This window comes from Furipterus horrens, unplaced genomic scaffold (assembly GCF_987537825.1).
Source record: "Furipterus horrens unplaced genomic scaffold, mFurHor1.1.pri manual_scaffold_8, whole genome shotgun sequence".
Taxonomy (NCBI): domain Eukaryota; kingdom Metazoa; phylum Chordata; class Mammalia; order Chiroptera; family Furipteridae; genus Furipterus; species Furipterus horrens.
Genome location: NW_028327178.1, coordinates 92,497,904 through 92,517,497, shown reverse-complemented (window position 1 = coordinate 92,517,497; position 19,594 = coordinate 92,497,904). Strand labels below are relative to the sequence as shown.

General features: G+C 41.3%; 2 protein-coding genes across 2 annotated transcripts in view; one reads left to right on the top strand and one right to left on the bottom strand.

The window, feature by feature from the left end:
- The window catches only part of EDEM2 (ER degradation enhancing alpha-mannosidase like protein 2), a 115,429-nt gene that overhangs the window by 59,358 nt on the left and 36,477 nt on the right, over positions 1 to 19,594 (top strand). The gene's annotated exons all lie outside the window — the stretch shown is intronic.
- Positions 6,486 to 12,377, bottom strand: PROCR (protein C receptor). Its single transcript, XM_090285275.1, has 4 exons — positions 12,147 to 12,377; positions 9,494 to 9,745; positions 8,861 to 9,151; positions 6,486 to 8,622 (listed from the first exon to the last, which is right to left on the bottom strand). Exons 1-4 carry the CDS (start codon positions 12,223 to 12,225, stop codon positions 8,507 to 8,509), a joined length of 738 nt encoding a protein of 245 aa, XP_090141401.1. The 5' UTR covers positions 12,226 to 12,377; the 3' UTR covers positions 6,486 to 8,506.

Sequence of the window (19,594 nt, the reverse complement as noted above, 5' to 3'; positions counted from 1 at the left end):
CCCCCCCCCCCCTTAGTTCATGTCCACGGTCATGCATATAAGTTCTTTGGCTTCACCCTTTCCTATATTATTCTTAACTTCCCCCTGTCTATTTTGTACCTACCAATTATGCTTCTTAATCCCTGTACCATTTCCCCATTTCTCCCCCTCCCCCCTCCCAGGTGATAACCCTCCAAATGATCCCCATACCTATGATTCTGTTCCTATTCTGGTTTGCTTTTATTCTGGATTTTGTTTTTATTTTTTAGATTCAGTTGTTGATAGTTGTGAGTTTGTTGTCATTTTAATGTCATAATTTTGAGCTTTTTTTAAAGTAAGTCCCTTTGACATTTCATATAATAAGGGCTTGGTGATGATGAAGTCCTTTAGCTTTATCTTGTGTGGGAAGCACTTTATCTGCTCTTCCATTCTAAATGATAGCTTTGCTGGATAGAGTAGTCTTGGTTGTAGGTCCTTGCTTTTCATCACTTCAAATACTTCTCGCCAGTCCCTTCTTGCCTGTGAAGTTTCTTTTGAGAAATCAGCTGATTGTCTTATAGGAACCCGTTTGTAGGTAACTCTCTGCTTTTCTCTTGCTGCTTTTAAGATTCTTTATCTTTAACCTTTGGCATTTTAATTATGACATGTCTTGGTGTGGTCCTCTTTGGTTCTAGCTTGTTTGGGACTCTCTGTGCTTCCTAGACTTGTATGTCTGTTTCCTTCATTATTTTTTCACACAAGTTTTCACTTTCTTTCTCTTCCTCTCCTCCTTCTGGCACCCCTGTGATTCGGATGTGGACATGTTTAAATTTGCCCCAGAGGTTTCTAAGCCTCTCCTCATTTTTTTCAATTCTTGTTTCCTCATTCTGTACTGGTTGACTGTTTTTTTTCTTCCTTATGTTCCAAATCATTGATTTGAACCGTGGTTTCCTTTCCTTCACCATTGGTTTTGTGTGGATTTTCCTTCATTTCATTTAGCATAGCCTTCACTTCTTCCCTTATGTGTTTGCTGTACTTAAGCATATCTGTCAAGTTTGTGAGCATCTTTATCACCAGTGTTCTGAACTCTATGTCTGTTAGGTTGGCTATTTCCTTGTCACTTAGTTCTCCCACTGGAACTTTGTTCTGTTCCCTCTTTTGGGCCATACCTCTTTGTCTCCTCATCTTGACAGGCTCCTGTGTTAGTTTGCCTCTTAGGTAGAGCTGTCACACCTGTTATGTTATAGGGGGCGGAGCCTTAGGTATTCATCAGTACAGGGGACCCATTTCACCACATTGTAGCACTGTATGTGAAGGAGGGGTCTGAGAGGGAACAATGCTGCTAGCTAAGCACTCACCCCTTTTCCAGGCACTTCTTTCACTTTCATATGGGACTAGCACCTCTCTAGCTGTTGCCCTGGCCGTAGTTCCCAGAGTGGGTGGGTCTATGGATGTTCTAGGACTGTGGGCGCCCTTTAAACAAGCAGACTCTACTGAGAGACCGACAGTCTCTTCCTCCGCCCCAACCCCCTCTGGTTTGCACAGTCAGAAGCAATGAAGCTTTATTTTCCCTGGCACTGGGACCATGAGCTGTGCGGTCTGGTCGGGTGCTGGGAGCACTCCCCAGGTTCCCTCCCGACTTTTAAAAACATGGGACTGTGCTTTCTGCTGGCCAGCTGCTGCTGCAACTGCCACCACCACCACACCATGTCCTCTCCAACCCAGCTCCACCCCTCCTACCTGTCTGGATGAGTATTTCTTCTTTATATCTTTGTTTGTTGGACTTCCATGCAGCTTGATTTTCTGGAACGTCTGGTTGTCTCTACTTTTGAGGTAGTTGCATTCCTTTTTAGTTGTGGAGGGAGATGCAGCATGTCTGCCTAGGCCTCCATCTTGGCTGGAAGTCTCTAACTCTGCTGCTTCCTTTTCTTCGTATGTAAGATAATTTTATTGTCACCACTTTGTAATATCTTTATTGAGATCTAATTCATACACCATAAAATTCACCCAAAGTATGCAATTTAGTGTTTTTAACTATATTTAGAATTGTGCATTCATCACTATTTGTTTAGAATATTTACATCACCCCTAAAGAAACCCCATATCCTTTCTCAGTCACTCTCTGTCACCACCCTATCCTCGGCTCCCCAGCACTAGACACCATTAATCTACTTTCTCTGTTTGTGAATTGCCTATTCTGAACATGTCATATAAATGCTATCATACAAAATGTGGTTCTTTTGTGACTGGCTTCTTTCATTTATCATAATGTTTTCAAGGTTCATCCATGTTGTAGCATGTACCACTACTTCATTTATTTTTATGGCTATATAGTATTCTGTTGTACAAATATACCATATTTTGCTCATCCATTCATCAATTGATAGACATTTGGATTGTTTTCACCTTTTGGCTGTTATGAATAATGCTGCGATGAACATTCATTCATATACAAGTATTTGTATAGATATACATTTTTAATTCTCTTGAGTATATACCAGGAGTAGAATTGCTGAGTCATATGGTAATGCTGTGTTTAACTTTTGGGGAACTATCAAACATTTTACAAAGTGGCTTTACCATTTTACATGCCCAACAGCAATATATGAAGGTTACACTTTCTCCACATCCTTGCGAACAATTATTCTTGTTTGCCTTTTTTATTATAGCCTTTCTTGATGGTGTGAAATGGCATCTCATTATAGTTCTGATTTGCACTTCCTTAATGTCTAATAATGTTGAACATATTTTCATGTGCTTATTGATTACTGGTATATCTTTTTTTGAAAAATACCTATTTTAAAATTGGGTTATTTGTCTTTTCATTGTTGTGTTGTAAGAGTTCTTTATATGTTTTGGATCCTAGATTCTTATCAGACATACGTTTCACAAATATTTTCTTGTATTCTGTGGAGTGTCTTTTCACTTTATTGATAATGTCCTGCAAAGCACAGAAGTATTTTGTTTTGGTGAATTCTGTTGTATCTATTTTTTTCTTTTGTTGCTTGTGCTTTTTGTATCATAGCTAAGGAACCATTGACTAATAGAAGTCTAATATTTACCCTTATGTTTTCTTCTAAAAGTTTTATGGCTTTAGACCTTATATTTCAGACTTTGATCCATTTTGAGTTAATTTGTGTAGGTAGTGTGAGGTTGGGATTCAAATTTCATTCTTTGCATGCTGATATCCAGTTGTCCCAGCACCATTTGTTGAAAAGATTATTTCTTCTCCATTGAATTGTCTTAATATCTTGTAGAAAATCAATTGACCACAAATGTAAGGTTTTATTTCCGGAGTCTCAGTCCTATTCCATTGATCTGTAGGTTGGAAATCAAGTGTGAGTCCTCAAATTTTTTATTCAAATTCTTTGAAGGGAGCTATTCTGGGTCTCTTGCACTTCCTATGAAGTTTATGATTACAATGTCAATTTCTGCAAAAAAATAAAAAGATCGGATTTTCGTAGAGATTTCATTGAATCTGTAGATTAGTTTGGGGAGTATTGCTGTCTTAACAGATAATCTCAGATCAGTGAACACTGGATGTTTTCCCATTTATTTAGGCTTTCTTTAATTTCTTTTAATAGGGATTTATGGTTTTCAGTATACATGCTGTTGTAAATGGAATTATCTTCTCAATTTCATTATTGAATTGTTCATTGATAGTGACTTGGGCTTGCTAAACTTGTTGATTGGTCTTTTTCTGTGGATTCTTTAGAATTTTTTAAAGATATAAGATCATGTCATTTCTGAATAGATCTACTCCTACGTCTTCCTTTCGAATCCAGGCGCATTTTATTTCTTTTTCTTGCCTAATGGCTCAGGCTAGAACCTCAAATACAGTGTTGAATAGAAGTAGGAAAAATAAAAAATTTTTTCTTGTTTTTTACTTTAGGGAGAAAGTTTTATTCTTTTGTCATAAAGTAGTTGTTAGTTGTGGGTTTAAAAAATATATATAACCTTCATCAGGTTGGCTAAGTTCTCTGCTATTCCTAGTTTGCTGAGTGTTTATCATGACAAAGTATTAAATTTTATCAAATGCTATGTGTAGGATCATCATGAACGGCTTCATAGCAGAGATGACATTTGAGCTCAGTTTCAGAAGATGAATAGGAGTTTACCAGGGAGAGAAAAGAATGCAATATGAAATGGCATGAGCAGAAAGGATGGAGTATATTTGGGAAAACAAGAATGAATGATTTGGGCATTCTAGAAGGTAGGTTGAGAAAGGAGGAGATTACTGTAGACTGAGTGTTTGTGGGCCCCTAAACCGACCTAAATTCACATGTTGAAAGCTAATCTCCAATGTGATGGTATTTGGAAGTGAGGACATTGGAAGGTGATTAGGTCATGAAAATAGAACAGTCATGAATGGGATTCCTGCCCTCATAAAAGAGACTCCAGAGAGCTCTCTCCCTGCCTCCAACAGGTGAGGACACTGAGGAGATGGATACCTATGAACTAAAAAGCAGGCATATACCATATATGCCAGTACCTCGATCTTGAACTTCCCAGTCTCCAGAACTAGGAAATACATGTTTGTTGTTTAAGCTACCCACTCTATGATATTTTTGTTATAGCAACCCAAATGGACTAAGAGAGGTTGAAGAGGAAGCTAGAGAAAATAGAGGTTGGTGCTGGGTTGGGGAGGGTCTTAACTCCTTATTAAGGAGGAGATTAGATTTTATCCTGTGAATAATGGAAGAACTAAAGAATTCTGGGCAGAAGACTGGAATGTTTTAGAAACAACATTCTGATGGCAACTTTTTGAGGGAATGAAAGCAAGTAGCATCTGGTTTTAGCAGTCTAGGCTGGAATTGGTGAGGGCCTGAACTACTATGATGGCCACATTGACGAAACAGGAAAGAATAATTCTGCAGTTTTCTGTCCACCAACCTTCAATAATTGCCATTTTTTCCCACCTAAAGAACATGTTCCTTTACCGGGTTTTAGAGATGCAATACAATGAAACCCAATCTACTTTTCCAGTCTCATTTTCCACCACTCTTCTATTCTTCAATCACACTGGGCTGGTTATCCTTCCTAAGAGTTATTCTTCCTTTTCTGAACTCTATGCCATTATTTAAGCTGTTCTGTCTATGTTTCCTATCTCTGCCTGTTCATATCTTACCCATCCACACATCCCACATCATCCCTGCCCCCCTCCGCCCCCTCCACCACCAATTTCTCTGATTCCTTCAGTTTTACTAGATGAGAAAAAGCATAAGTGCTAAAACACGAAGGCACAGGTTTGAATACTGGCTCTGCCATTTACTTTATTTACTTACTTAACTTTGTTTACTATCCTCACTAAGCATGTTCCCTAATTTAAAGTACAGAGAATACCTATCTTACAACATCTCAGTAAGTACTGAATGATAAATGCAAGTTAAAGGATTCAAAACTGTAACACAATATGTAAACGATAGATACAACAGTAAATTACAAAATAGCATTTTTATTTATATGTCTCTTCCAGTTATTAGGATATCCTGCCCTATATTATTCTTATTTGTGTAGTTTTATCATCCCAAGCAAACAATTATCTCCTCAAGAAAAATCATGTCTTAATCATTCTGTATCTTCCAAAGTACACAGTATACAACTTTATATATGAAAGTGGCTGATAAGCATATACTGAATGAGTAAGCAAACTGATGGTAAGGGACATAGGGAACATTTAGGGTTTGCTTTTCATTTTCCAACATCTGAAACCTCTTCCTCTGTGTGAATCTTAATGGCAGACAGGGTCCCACATCCCATAAGAGAAGCCAAAGATATTGTACCTAAAGTTTCCCCCACCTCACCCCCTTGCAGCAAAGGCAAAGGCAACATGACATAGGCTTGGTCATTTGAATGCTCCCACCAGGACTTTGAATCTTGAACAAAGAGTGTGAAGACACTGGGACAGAGTAGAATTCATTTAAGAGGGCAGCCTAGTGGTGAGGGAGGAAGTGGCCCCAGCTCTAGTATCCTTACCTCGACCATTCCTGTGTTGTAACTTTGGCTGTGATCCCTGGCTCTATTTTCTGAGCTTTTATTAGCTGGCCTTTACATCAACTATGAGGATTACTCGATAACTTTTGAATATATTTATTCCCCCCTCCGTTGGCAGAGCTGGTTTCTGTTGCTTGCAACTAAGAACCTTGGCATAACTTTGAGGTAAGGGTTTAGGGCGAAGGAGAAAGCAGGGGTCTTTCACTTTTCTCTTTGTAAACGTCTCTATTGCTGCTGTTGTGGTATTACTTCTGTCGTTTAAAAATATGCTTTTAAAATTGATCATGTAAAGCACAGTTGGGCAAAAAGAAATGGTAAGAAATAAAATTTGAAAATAAGGATGGAGCCAGATTGTACAAATTCTCAAATGACATTTTGAAGATTCTGAATTTAGCTCAGTAAGTATGGGAAACATAAAAATTTTTTAAATTTTTTCTGTGGATGATAAAACAGATCTTGGAGAAATTAAAGACCAGGAAAACACTTAGGAGGAGGCTGTTGCCATGATCCAAACAAAAGACTGAAAAATTTCCTCAATCTGAAGACAGAGGAAAGTTGTCAGTCACAGATTGGGTTTTTTGGGGGAAGCAGATGCTGAGACAGAGTCTGAGGTACAAGATATTAACTAGGGGGAGGAAGCAGGATTGAATAGAGGGAAAAGTCAAACTGCAATGTAGCTCTGACATAGACCCAGCCAACCAACCCGGCAAGGAGCTCCAGAGCGACTACTGCTGATCAGAATTGTTCTGCAGTAGGCCAGAAAGGCTGAACCTTTTTACACTCTGCTTTACTCAGTCGTCAGATGCTGACGGCTCCAGGAGGAGCATAACCTTGTTCAGGACTGTTCTCTGTAGGCGAGGCAGACACGGAAGGAACTGAAGCAGCAAGAGGCTCTACTCCCTGTAGCTGAACAGCAAGTCTCTCCTTGAAGGGAGAACTGGTGGCACACCTCCATGCCTACCGCAAAGAAACAGATGAATTATGATATCTGGAACAAAAGCAATGGAGTGGCAAGGACCGAGTAGAGTCTACATATATTGTATTTTGTGGATGGGGGGTGAGGAGGGAGTAAGTAAACACTGAGGTCTTTACATTGATATGATTTGATGGTAATTCTGTTTAACTGAGAGGAAACAACAGAAAGAAAGAACAGATTTGGGGAGAAAAATATGGTGTTTATTTTGAACATGTTGACTAAAATGTCTGAAAAATATTAAAATAGAGATTATTTTCAAGAATCAATGCATATGGTGTGCCTGGAGGTCAACAGCAAGTGCTATACAGGGTGGGGCAAAAGTAAGTTTACAGTTGTTCATACGGAAAATAATATAATAATTAATAAATAATAATACAAGAACAAACTCTGTGTTTCACATACTCACAACCATACACCTACTTTTGCCCCATCCTGTATTTATTAAGTATACATATATTACATATGTTCTTACTTAACATGCATAATGCCTCATAGAGGTATAATATCCTTTTTGTGTATTTTATCATACCTTTTGTTTATGAAGAAACTGAGACTTGAAGAAGTTAAAACGCTTGGCTCAAAGAAGTAAAACTCCAGTCTGTTTCATGACCAAACACATACTCTCAAAGGCAAGATTATATTGCTTCCCCATGGCAATCACCATAGATAGATGGTAGTTGAAGCCATGCAAGTTAGTAGGTCACCCAGAAAGGTATAGTTTAAAGGAGAACAAAAGGGGCCCAAAAATGGAATTTTAAGGAAGCTAAAGCTTCCAAGATGAATGGAGTAAAATGACACAGCAAAGGGACTGAACAGTTTCTAAAAATTAGAAGTATGATATCTCAGAAGTTGGGGTAATAAGAGTTCTATCCCCCAAAGTGAAATGTGCAGATATCATGGAGGATGAAGTTTTCACCATTAGAGGTCACCGATGATATCAGAGCAGTTTATGGAGGTGTGAGACCGCAGTGGTTGAAGTGCTTGGGAGATAAGGAAGTAGAAGCAAAGGGTACAGGCTACTTCTCTAAAAGTTTTGTAAAGTAGAGGAAATAATAATGCCTTATAAATAAGAAAGGAATTTATTATTATTATTAATTAACTGGTAACTCCTTGCTCCTGTATTACTTATAGTTTTCACTTCTGCCATTTCTCTGGTTATTTCTTTCTACCTCCTTCATGCCATTGTCCCTTCCCATGTCTGACACATCTGGAAGCATTGAATGTTATTTATTTTGGTTGTGGATGACTTGCTTTATTTCTTTATGTGACTCTGTCTGTCTTTGGAGGATGGGCCATAGACCCACCACCACTACCACACCTCCATCACTTGTTTTCCACAAGATATAGAAGCATTCACTTCTCAGACCAGTTCAGTACTTGATAAACCAAGTACTCTGTCTACCTAGCTTTCTCCCCTTTTCTCCCCCAAACTTTTGGTAGGCAGATCTGGGAGAAGAAAGCTGCCACTCCAAACCTTCTGGGAAACAATGCCCCAGATGGGGAATCTGTTTGGTTTTTCAGTGAGCTGAGATCTTCTCCCATCAGTCCAGCCCTTTTCCAGAGGGGACCGGAGAGTAATTAACACCGCCGTCCACCTGTGCACAGGAAGACGCCCACAGACACACCAATGATGATGAAACTGCCCACCAGGATACCCAGGACCAGCGACGTGTAGGAGCGGCCTGTTTGGCTCCCTGGAGAAGATGCAGAGAGTTAGTGTGAAGAACATACCCCCAAGGAATCCATGGTTTCAATCAAAACCCAAGGGATTTCTGCTCCCAAAGGAAGGGGGCTAATTCACCAAGTAACTTAAGCTGCATGTACTCAGTCCCAAACCCCAAGCCTTGGGCCTCCTGTTTCTCAAGGTATCCAGGTCTACCCATTTGACTGGAACCCACCCAACACACAGGCCCATTGCCAATCCCGTCATACCTTTCAACGTTTTCGTGTTGATGTGTTCCTTCACATACTGCACACAGGTGTTCTGCAGGAAATCCTGCAGTTCGTACCGAGTGCGATTGTAGGCATTGAGCTGCTTCAGGGTGTAGGAGACCACCTGGGAGCTGGGCTTGGGCCTGGCCTGGGGCCCTGCCTCCCATATGGCCTTCTCTGGCTGGAAACTCACAAAAGAACTCCCATTCACAGCCACTTCAAAGAAGGCATGGGCTCTAGAACCCTCAGGAGGCAGCTCACAGCCCAGGAAGCAGCGAATGGTCAGAGGAACTGTGGACAGGAGATTCAGAGTCAAGGGGCTGTGTGGAGAGGGTGCCAGGTGTGGGGGATGTCCACCAGGGGGAAGTGAACTTTTTAGGGTTTATGGTGGGTCTACCTGGAGGCCACGAGAACAGGTAGAGGGCCTGATGGAAAACGTATAGGCTAGGAAACCAACTCCTCTCTAGCCTCCAGCTCCTACTCAGCAATAAGCAAATGCTGGTGTCTGAGCACCACTGGGCTCCTGAGAGCTGCCAGCCCACACAAGACCATGCCCATGGTGTCACGCCCACCCACAAGCCTCCCACAGGCCCCGCTCCACCCAGGCCCCACCCCCGTGCGCGGGCCACTCACAATCCAAGGTCCGCTCCAGGTGCACCACCTGCACCAGGTTCTGGAACTCTTGCAGGTAGACCCGCACGCTTTTCTCTGTGAGCGTCCAGCTCTTGGGCTCCTGCAAGGGTTGCAGCTGGCGGATCGTGATGCTGGAGTTCTGGCTTTCTAGCACGTGTGTCAGCAGCCCCCCCAGTGACGCGTTGCCTTGGTGCACCACTTGACTGGGCTTTGGGAAGTAGGAGATCTGGAGCATGTGGAGATTCGGAGGGCCTGGGGGTGGGAGTCAGCCCGTTGGGCCTTGGCTGGCCTGGGTGGGATGGGCTGGAGTGGGATGGGTCAGCGCATAGCAGGAGATAATAATCCACCCACCTGGAGGCCTGCTGCCCTCCTTCTCAGCCCTGCATAAAGTGTCCTCCCACCCTTCCTCTCATTTAATGCTCACAGTAACCCTGCCAGGAGGGTAGGACAGAGATTGTTGTCTTCATTTGACAAATGAGAACACAGGCCAGAAGAGGAGAAGCCACTCGCTCCAAGGGGAATCCAGACCATCTGTGGAAGAGCCACTCTAGTCTGCTTTCTCTCTCTCACCCCTTCCTCCCCCCATTTCCAGTTGGCCTCCAATTCCTGACCTACAGTAAAAACCCCAATTCTGATTCCTCTGCCACTGCCCTACTTCAGGCCTCAGCTGTCTCATCTGGGCTGGGGTAGTCCCTTCTTTCCTCACGCCCCTGCCTTCATTTTTCAGTTTCACCCCTTTGAATCTCACCTCCACCTGACCCAGAAATAAGATTGTGTTCTTCTGCTTAAAATCCTCCAGTGAAACACTCCCCTATCAATAATTAATCATTATAATAATAATTATTATTATTGGGCTTCTTACCTCGGCACTGTACTTTACACACATTTTTATGTAATTTCTGCCTTCGTCCCATTAACTTAATGCAGTAGCTACTATTATTAACCCCAGTCCATATGGGAAACAGGCTAAAATGGTATAGCAGAGCCAAGGTTTGAATGCAAGTGGTTGGAGTCTAGGACTCTTAGCCACCCAGCTGGACTGACTCCCCATACGGTATCTGTTCACAGAATCAAGTACACAGTCTTTAGCACAGCATTAGAGGCTACTGGGGACAAGGCCCCTGCTGCCTTCTTCAGACTCTTGCCAGTACTTATATATATCTAACTCCTTGGAGTTCCTCATGCTGCCTTTTTTTTTTAACTATTAAAAAATATATATTTTATTTATTTAATTTTAGAGAGAAGGGAAGGAAGGGAGATGGAGAGGGAGGGGAACATTGATGTGCAAGAGATACATTAATCAGTTGCCTTTCTCATGCTCCCAACTGGGGACCCTGCCACAACCCAGGCATATGCTCTAATTGTGAATTGAACCGGAGACCTTTTACTTCACAGGCCAGCACTCAATCCACTGAGCCACACCAGCCAGGGCCCTCAGGCTGCCTTTTGACTGATATGTAAATAGCATGTCAGGGTTGCTCTGCCTCCTGGAAAACTTCTCTTCATGCTCCAAGACCCAGTTTTGTTGTTTTCTCCTGGAGTTTTCATGATACCTCTCCTCTTTACCCTCCCAGACACAGTGGACCTCTTTTAATGATCTCAAATTCCACATAACTGTCTGCAAACACAGTCTACAGTGGACTCCTCTGGACTGTAGACTCATTCTGGTTATCTCTGCTGCCTACAGCCTGGCACAGAGTTGGTGCCTAGAGAATGTGTGAGGAGGGAATAAGTCTGGGCTTGCTTGCAAACCTGTGCGTGTGCGCGTCGTGACCACATTTGCATTTGGGAAGTGCTCTGTGTCTGCGGGTGTGAATGAGTACATCTGTGAGGGTAATCCTAGACAGGTTCTTAACTGCTGTGTGCCCCAGTCTCCTCCTCTGTGAAATGGAGATAATAATATTGCATACCTTGTAGAGATTTTGTGGGGGTTAAATGAGTCAATACATGCATTAACCTTAGGGAGCATTCACTGAATACTGGTTATTATTCACTCCCTTTCAGATGGGGAGACTGAAGCTATAGAGATTATGGGAGAAGGGAAAGGGGGCCACTGTGCAATTACAAAGAAGGGCAGTAACTCCCCTTCTGTGCTTAAATGGAGCCACTTCAGGCAGCCCGATCTCTTATGACTTCTCCCACTGACCACAGCTTCTCCTGCCCCCAGCTTCTCCTCACTCACTGCCCCTGGTCTTCCTCCACCTTCTCTAGTCTCCTTTTCTGCTTCACATATCTCAGTCCCAGTCTTTTCCCAAGTTTTCCCTCAGTTCTCCATGTCTTCTCATTCCTTCCACCTCTCATCTCATCTCTGGGTATCTTCCCTTCTTCCCTAGACTCACCCCACCCCTTGTCACACCCTCCACTCTCCCTCTCCCTGAGGCTAACTTCCTCACCACTGATATCCGTCCCTTTCCCATCTTTCCAGTCCTGTCCACCACCATTGCCCCCATCCCCACCTCCTCCATCTCCCCCTTCCCATGTGCTGAACTGTACTTCCTCACCTGGCTTTAGACCCTGCCTGCCCTATAGAGAGATCCAGCCAGCTGCAGACACAGGCACCATGGGATAAGCTCTCTGGTCTTGCCCACATACCCAGCCAGGCTGAAGTCTCTAGAACCATCATCCCAGGGCAGGAGATGTGCCCCCCGCTCACCGTCTGAGGCTTCCTGGCTACAAAGGGCCCGGTCAGGCAGGAGCAGTAGAAGCAGCAGTGGCGGCAATGTTGTCAACATCCTGGGGCTGAGGTTCTTGACCCCACCTGGGCTCCTGGCTCTGGCAGGCAGGGGTCTTCCACTGACTGCCGCCTGGGGAGACAAGAAGTGAGGACTGCCTGGGAAGGGAGGAGGCTAAGCAGAGGAGGCTGGAAGATGGCCAGGGGATGGGAGGAGGAAGAGGGCGTGAGGCTTATAAAGTGTTATTCCTACCCTGTCTCATTTCCTACTAGGGGGCCGGCCTCCCTCTTGCCCGCCCCCGCCCCGCCCTGCATCGCAGCCTCCTGCCCAGACCTGCCTTTTCCCTTTTCCCTTTTCCCGGAGACGCTTCAGAGGAACTGGGAGCGGCGGAAAAGGGGGAGCAGGGGCTTCAAGAGAATTCCTGCCCTCCATGAGTCAGGGGGTAGGGCATCTGTTTTCAACCTAGAGCAGACTCTCAGGTATAGGGACCAACAGGTTACTAATGGGGAAACCGAGGCCCAGAGAGGTTCATGGACTTGACCAAAGCTTATGCGTCACAGTGGTCACAGATCGGGGATTAGAATTCAGTTTTCCTGCATGCTGGCTACATTTTGTAAGAGTTTGAAGGGAATAGTAATGACACAATCACGGAATTTTGCGCTCAGAAAGAGTCCCAAAATGAGTATAGAGCATCTCACTGCAGTATCATTTATTTATAATAAAAGAGAATTATGACCAATCTAAATCTCAGTAAAGGATTGGTTACTTAAAGCAGTTTTCAAACTGAGGTCACAATCTTATTAGTGGACAATGAGAACAATTAAAATGAAATAGAACAGAGTAAAAATTTTAGTGTATCACCCTTGGTAAAGTTAAGCATTATTTCATGAACTATTTGTTCGGTTGTATATGTGTGTTTCGGCTTTGTGTGTGTATGTTTCTATGATGGTTTGGATAGCATGTGAAATGTATTTTTTATTACCGGAAGCAAGTAGAAAAATCAGAAACTTATTCACCCAAAGTATTATAATCCATACTATGGAATACCATGCAGTAGTTAAAATAACACCTCCCCTGCCCAATCCCCACTCCATTTTCATCATCTTACTTAGCACTACCTGAAATTATATTACTTATTTATTTACATGTTTCTTGACTGAATGTCCTACCAAAATGTAAATTATCTGAGTATAGAGGCTGCCCATCTTGTTTGTTATAGTGTCTAGGATAGTGCACATAGTGGGTAATATTTTAATAAATTTCAGCTAATGGATGACTGAAATAGTTATGGTGTGCATAAATTTCCAAGAGTAAGTTGCAGGACATTTTGTTCAGTTTAGAAATATATGTGTCAGCCACATACACAAACTAAAACAACCTGTTTCTTTATGGGAGTAAATGAATCTGGAAGGATGTACAGCAAATATAGCAGTGGTTTACCTCCAGGGAGGGGCCTGAGACTAAGAGTGTGCAAGTGTGTGTGTACACATGCACATGTGTTAGGCATGGCAATCTTGTGAAAAGCTTTTTCACTCTATTTTGTGAAGGGCTTTATCACTCTATCTGTATTGTTTGAAAACTGCATCTAGAATGTGATCACATATCTCTTGTAGGATTAAAAATAAAAGTTTAAGTAAAATAAACTATAGCAGAAGAGAGTAGCAAGATCATTATGAGCTGATGTATTGATATGATAAGTGAATGAAGGTAGTGTGGAACAATACACATAGTATAATTCCATCTTCCTTTTTTTCTTTTTTTAAAAAAGATTTTATTCATTTATTTTTAGAGAAATGGGAGGGAGGGAGAAAGAGGGGGAGAGAAACATCAATGTATGGTTGCCTCTCATGTGCCCCCAATTGGGAACCTGGCCTGCAACCTAGGCCTTTGCCCTGACTGCAGATCAAACTGCTTCACAGACCAGTGCTCGATCCACTGAGCCACACCAGCCAGGGCAATAATTCCATTTTCATATTTAAAAAATAACAGTCTCTGGTGTATTTGTATATGCATAGGAAAAATACCTGGAAGGATACTGTCAACAGAAATTACTTCTGGGGAATGAGATAAGAGAAAGGGCTTGGGGGGAATTTTAACTCTTTATTTTATACAGTTTCTCGGAAGGAGAGTTGATGTCATAGTGGAATTGGGGCAAACCCTGGACACATACCAGGCTCCCATTCTCTGAACTGAATACATGGAAGAGTGTCCACGCTTACCTCTTAGTTTTTGCAAACTAGCTTAGAAACAACATCAAAGTCTGTTTCCAGCTCACCAAAATGGTCTACTTAGAAGAATGGGAGCCTTGTTTTCCTGAACTGGGACTTATGAAAAGTGGAAGGACTTAAATCAGTACCAATTATAGCCTTGCCTTTTAAAAAAATATTATGGAATATTTCATATTTGAAGAATTATTTCATGCCTGAAGAATTTTATTACAAACATCTATGTCCTCAGACCCAGCATAAGAAATAAAACGTTATCAGTATACTGAAGCCCCCAGTTTACTCCTCGCCAGCTGCATCTCTCTGCCACCTACCACCAAAGTAGCCACCAATCATAATTTTCTATTTTTCATGTACAGTATTCCCTCACTTATCACAGGTATTACATTCTAGAACTCCCTGCGATAGGTGAAAATCTGAGAAGTAGGAACCTTACACTTATTTTAGTATTTATATATATATATATATATTAAGGCTTTATAAATCCTTCCCCCACACTTATAAACCATTCCCAGTCCCCTATTAACCTTTCCCACTTCCTTATTAACCTTTTCCACACTTTTATAAACACTACTTATGTTCTTAAACACATTCTACACTCTTAAACCTACGTAACTTTAACAACATATGTATATGGTACTGCAAAATCCCACGATATGGTGAAAAATCCACGATAAATAATTAAATATAATATTTTTTAAAATCCCCTGATACAGTAAGGCTGCAATAAATGAACTGTGATATAGATAAGGACTACTGTATATACTTATATACAATATATGTCTCTCTAAACAATATATGGTATTTTGCATATTTGGAGCCTTCTCTAAATGGTACCAAAGTATACATAATCCTATGTATACTGGCGTTATGTGTAGATACATTAATCTCCGTTGCTTTATAATGTGCCATTTTATAACTATGCCATGACTTATCCATTCTCCTGTTGTTAGACATTAAAGGCTTTTCCCTCCCCCATTTTTCATTATTACAGACAGTGCCAGTATGAGCATTCTTGTACATGTCTTCATGTGCATTTGTGGCAGAATCTTTGTAGTTGCAAACTTGGGAGTGGAATAGCTGAGTCATGGTGTGTCTGCATCTTTAATTTCAAACTGTTTTACAAAACGTTTGGGCCAATTTACATTCCCAGCAGTGCATGAGCATTCTCTTGCTCCAGATCCTTGCCAGTTCTTGTCATTTTCAGATGGTTGGGTGTAAAATGGCACTTCATTTTGGTTTTGCTTTGCTTTATCTGATTCCTAGTGAGTCTGTGCATCTTTTTGCCTTAGCTTTTTTCTTCCCTGAGTGCTTGAAGGGTACTTAGGGACAGAGGGTGAGTAAGTATATGGCTGAACCAATTTGGAATTAAGTACTGTGAGTCTTCCATCTATGCAGGTAGGGCTTGGGTCACTGGGGTTAAGAGGGGCCACACCACCATCCACAGAGCTAGTTACAGAGGGGTCTTTCCCACTAGCCAAGATCTGTCATGGACAGAGGTAGCAACAGCAACCTTGCACATTGCAAGTTCTCAGTATGAGTTATTGTTATTCCATGTCCTAAGGGGAAGGCGATCTCTGAAGGGACCACACTTTGTCATTATCTGAGCTGTTATTCCAAGGTGCCTCACATCCCAGAACCTTGAAAATCAAATAGCAAAGACAACAATTATTATTATAGCTAATGTTTATCATGGGCCAGGACAGTGTTAAGCTCTTTACATAAATAATCTGATTTTATGCATTTGCCAGCCCTGAGACATAGGTTTCATTAACATTTTCATTTTACTAATAAACACACTGAGGGTCTGAGAAGGTAAGCGACTTACCTAAGGTTACACAGCAAATGCTATAATTTGAACCCATGTGTGTCTGAGACCAAAGTTTGTAATTTTAACCACCACATAGTATCTCAAAAATTTGGGGGAAATCACAATCCATTAATACATTTTAAAAATACATATATTTGAAGTGCTTGAATATTTATGTTATGTATAATATAAAATATGTCCAGAATTCATGCTAAACCTTTATTAATTCCTCTGAGGCAGACAGCACAAGGCTCATTTTCTCCATGTTACAGATGAGATCATTAAAGTCCAGCAAGCTTAAGTAACTTGCCCAAGGGAAGTGCAGGACAGGGATTTTACTCAAAGAGGCCAGGTTTCTCTATTGATGAGAATGTTGACTTGATACCCCAAGGTTGTGGTTTTGATCCCCAGTAAGGGGACATACAAGAACCAATCAATGAATGCATAATAAGTGGAACAACAAATTGATGTTTTTATTTCTCTCTCTAATAAGTAAATGATAGGGGTATGGGAATGGGTACAAGGAGAGTGAAGACAGTATTAGGGGTAGGAAAGCTCACAAGGGGGCAGTTTGAAGGGTGCCCCTTTTTCCTTCTACACCCAGGGTAGGTAAGAAAAGAGAAATGCTGTAGTTGGAGCCAGAGCCTGTGCTGCATCTGGCCCAGGTGGCCGACGGGCAGATAACCACAGAGCAGGGTGGACGCAGGGCCAGCAGCTGAGATTTGACTGAGAGCTAATAAATGAGGGTCTTACTGAGCACAAGGAAGTGAAGGAAGCAAGTGCTGGCATTTCCCACTCCAGAGAGCACATGCTGGAGGAGGATAAGGGAGACAGGAAGCGGAGTGGGGCCAGTGCCGCTCAGCACCAGTGAGGAGAGGCCCTGCCAAGAGACAGGCAGAGCCAGGGACTGGCATTGAGCCCAGCCCGGCTTTAGAGAGCAGCCCTCTCTCCCTCCCCTGCTAGCTACTGAGGATGTGTGGTTTGACCCAGCAGGCCCAACTCAGATAACAACATAGTAGGATGTGGAATAACAATAACTCATATTTGAGAACTTGTAATGTGCAAGGCACTGTATTAAGTAATCAGAATACATGTGTTTTATTCTTACTAGTGCTCTATGAGAAGTATGAAAAAATAGCCATTATTCCCATGTTATAGATGAGGACACAGAGGCACAGAACAGTGAACCGACCTGCTGGAAGATACCCAACTAGTGAAAGACAGAGCTGGGCCTCAAACCCAGCTGAGTCGGACTCCAAAATATGCCTTCTTAACTCTTAGACCATTCTATGAGGATAAATGAGGTGACTCATACAAAGTGCCAGAACACAGTATGTATTCGGTGTGCAGGAAAGATAAGGAAGGAGCTTGGCTTTGGGGCAGCAAACAGAACTGACCCTGCAGCAGGAAGAATGGAGGGTAGAGAATAAGTATGATTTCCTGAAGGGGAGACAAAGGAATAGATACAGATCTCACTCAAGATTTTCCCCTATAGACACCAATACACCCCAACTTAGGAAACATGACAAGAAGCCTCATAAAGTCATGATGATTTCAGCTCTTGCCTGCCCAGCAAGTTGGGGGGAGCCTGGTGTTCCCAGCTTGGTTTCTCCCGATCTTTCCAGCCTTATCTCGCTATGCATTCCACTCTCAGCCAAATCTGTTCCTCTTGGTTTCCTGAACAAAGTGCACACAAATACTATCTTTTCACTTTCTTTATCTTGTGTTTAGCCACACAAAAGTCCCCAGTTTTATCAATCTTTTCCACTAGTTCATGCTTTTGAGCTTTAAGAAATCTTTCTCTACCCTGGGATCATGAAGATATTCTCCTGTTTATGGTCAAAAGCGTTATAGTTTTGTCTTTAACCTTTAAGTGTATGGTGTGAAGTAGAGGTCATGATTACTTTCTTTGATGTAGTTATCCAGTTGTCCCGGTACCACCTAGGGAAAATCTGCCCTTCCTGGTGATCTGCAGTGACATCTCTGATTTATAGTAAATGTGTTAATTCTGTTTCAATGGCCTATTTTGTTTGTTTGTTTTTACCTCCCTAAATCAATGCCACGTTACTGCAATTAATATAGATTTATAATATATCTTCATATTTTGCAGATCAAGTCTTTTAACTTTGTTCTTCAAGAGCATCTTGGCTATTTTTGTATATTGAACTTTTACACATAAACTTTAGAATAATTTTATCAGGTTGATGGGATTTTGGCTGGTATTGCATTTAATGTGTTAATGCTTTGGGGAGAACTGATATCTTCACAATATTGAATCATCTAATTTATTATAGACAATAGCTCTTCATTTATTTACATCTTCTTTAGTGTCTGTCAGAGTTTTATAACTTTCTCTTTAGAAATCTTGCCTAACCTTTGTTAGATTTTCCCTAAGTCCTTCATATTTTAAAATATTATTTAAAATATATTTCATGTGCTAACTGCTTACTGCTGCTATATGAAAATGCTGATAATATTTCTGCTTTTATTTTTTATCTAGAAGCCTTAATAAACTTATTTATACTAGTAAATATTTATAGATTCTTTTGAATTTTCTATATGCATGGTCATATTGCTAATAGATAGTGACAGTTTTATTTCTTCCTTTCTAATTTTTATACAGTTTCTTTTTAACTGATTGTTCTGGCTACAGCCTCTAGTACAATGTTGAATAGATATGATAGAAAATATAAGAGAGTATTCTTGTCATTTTGCTGGTTTAAAAATGAAAGCTGCCAATTTTTTACCATTAAATATGATGTTTTCTCTGTTTTTAATGGATATACTTTACTGAAGATTACTTTTATTCTTATTTGCTGAGTTAAAAAATAACTTATTTTCTAATTACAGATGCCATACAATATTATATTAGCTTCAGGTGTACAACACAGTGATTAGATATTTATATACCTTATGAAGTGATTATCCCAATAAGTCTAGTACCCATATGACACCGTGCATAGTTACTAAAATATTATTGACTATATTTTCTGTAGTTTGCTTTTGTAGCAAATGTTTTGAGTTTTTCAAACCCTTTATCATTATCTAATAAAATTATATGATTTTCCATATTTAATTTGTTAATGTGCCAAATGCATTTGTTATGAGTTATTATTTCTGTTGTTTTATTCTTCTGCTGTTTTTTTCTAGATGTCTCCAAATCCTTCCTACTCTTTTAAAGCCCTGCTTGGATACCACCTCCTTCTGAAAGCCTTTCAGGTTACCCCCAACTAGAGGTGACTTCTCACTCTCCTCACCAACCCAATAAAATTTTGTCTTCCATTGTAGCTCCATTGCCGCAGTTTGTCCCCTTGTCTGCTCTTCTGTACAATAAACTCCTTCAGGGCATCCTGTGCTGTCTTCTCAGCCCACTCCCTCCTCCCAGGCCCCAGAG

Coding starts and splice junctions, on each gene's coding strand:
- PROCR (XM_090285275.1), bottom strand. CDS start 12,225: ATGTTGACAACATTGCCGCCACTGCTGCTTCTACTGCTCCTGCCTGAC. Junction 9,746..12,146: donor TAGCCAGGAAGCCTCAGACG/GTGAGCGGGGGG, acceptor TCCCACCCCCAG/GCCCTCCGAATCTCCACATG. Junction 9,152..9,493: donor CCTGGAGCGGACCTTGGATT/GTGAGTGGCCCG, acceptor TCCTGTCCACAG/TTCCTCTGACCATTCGCTGC.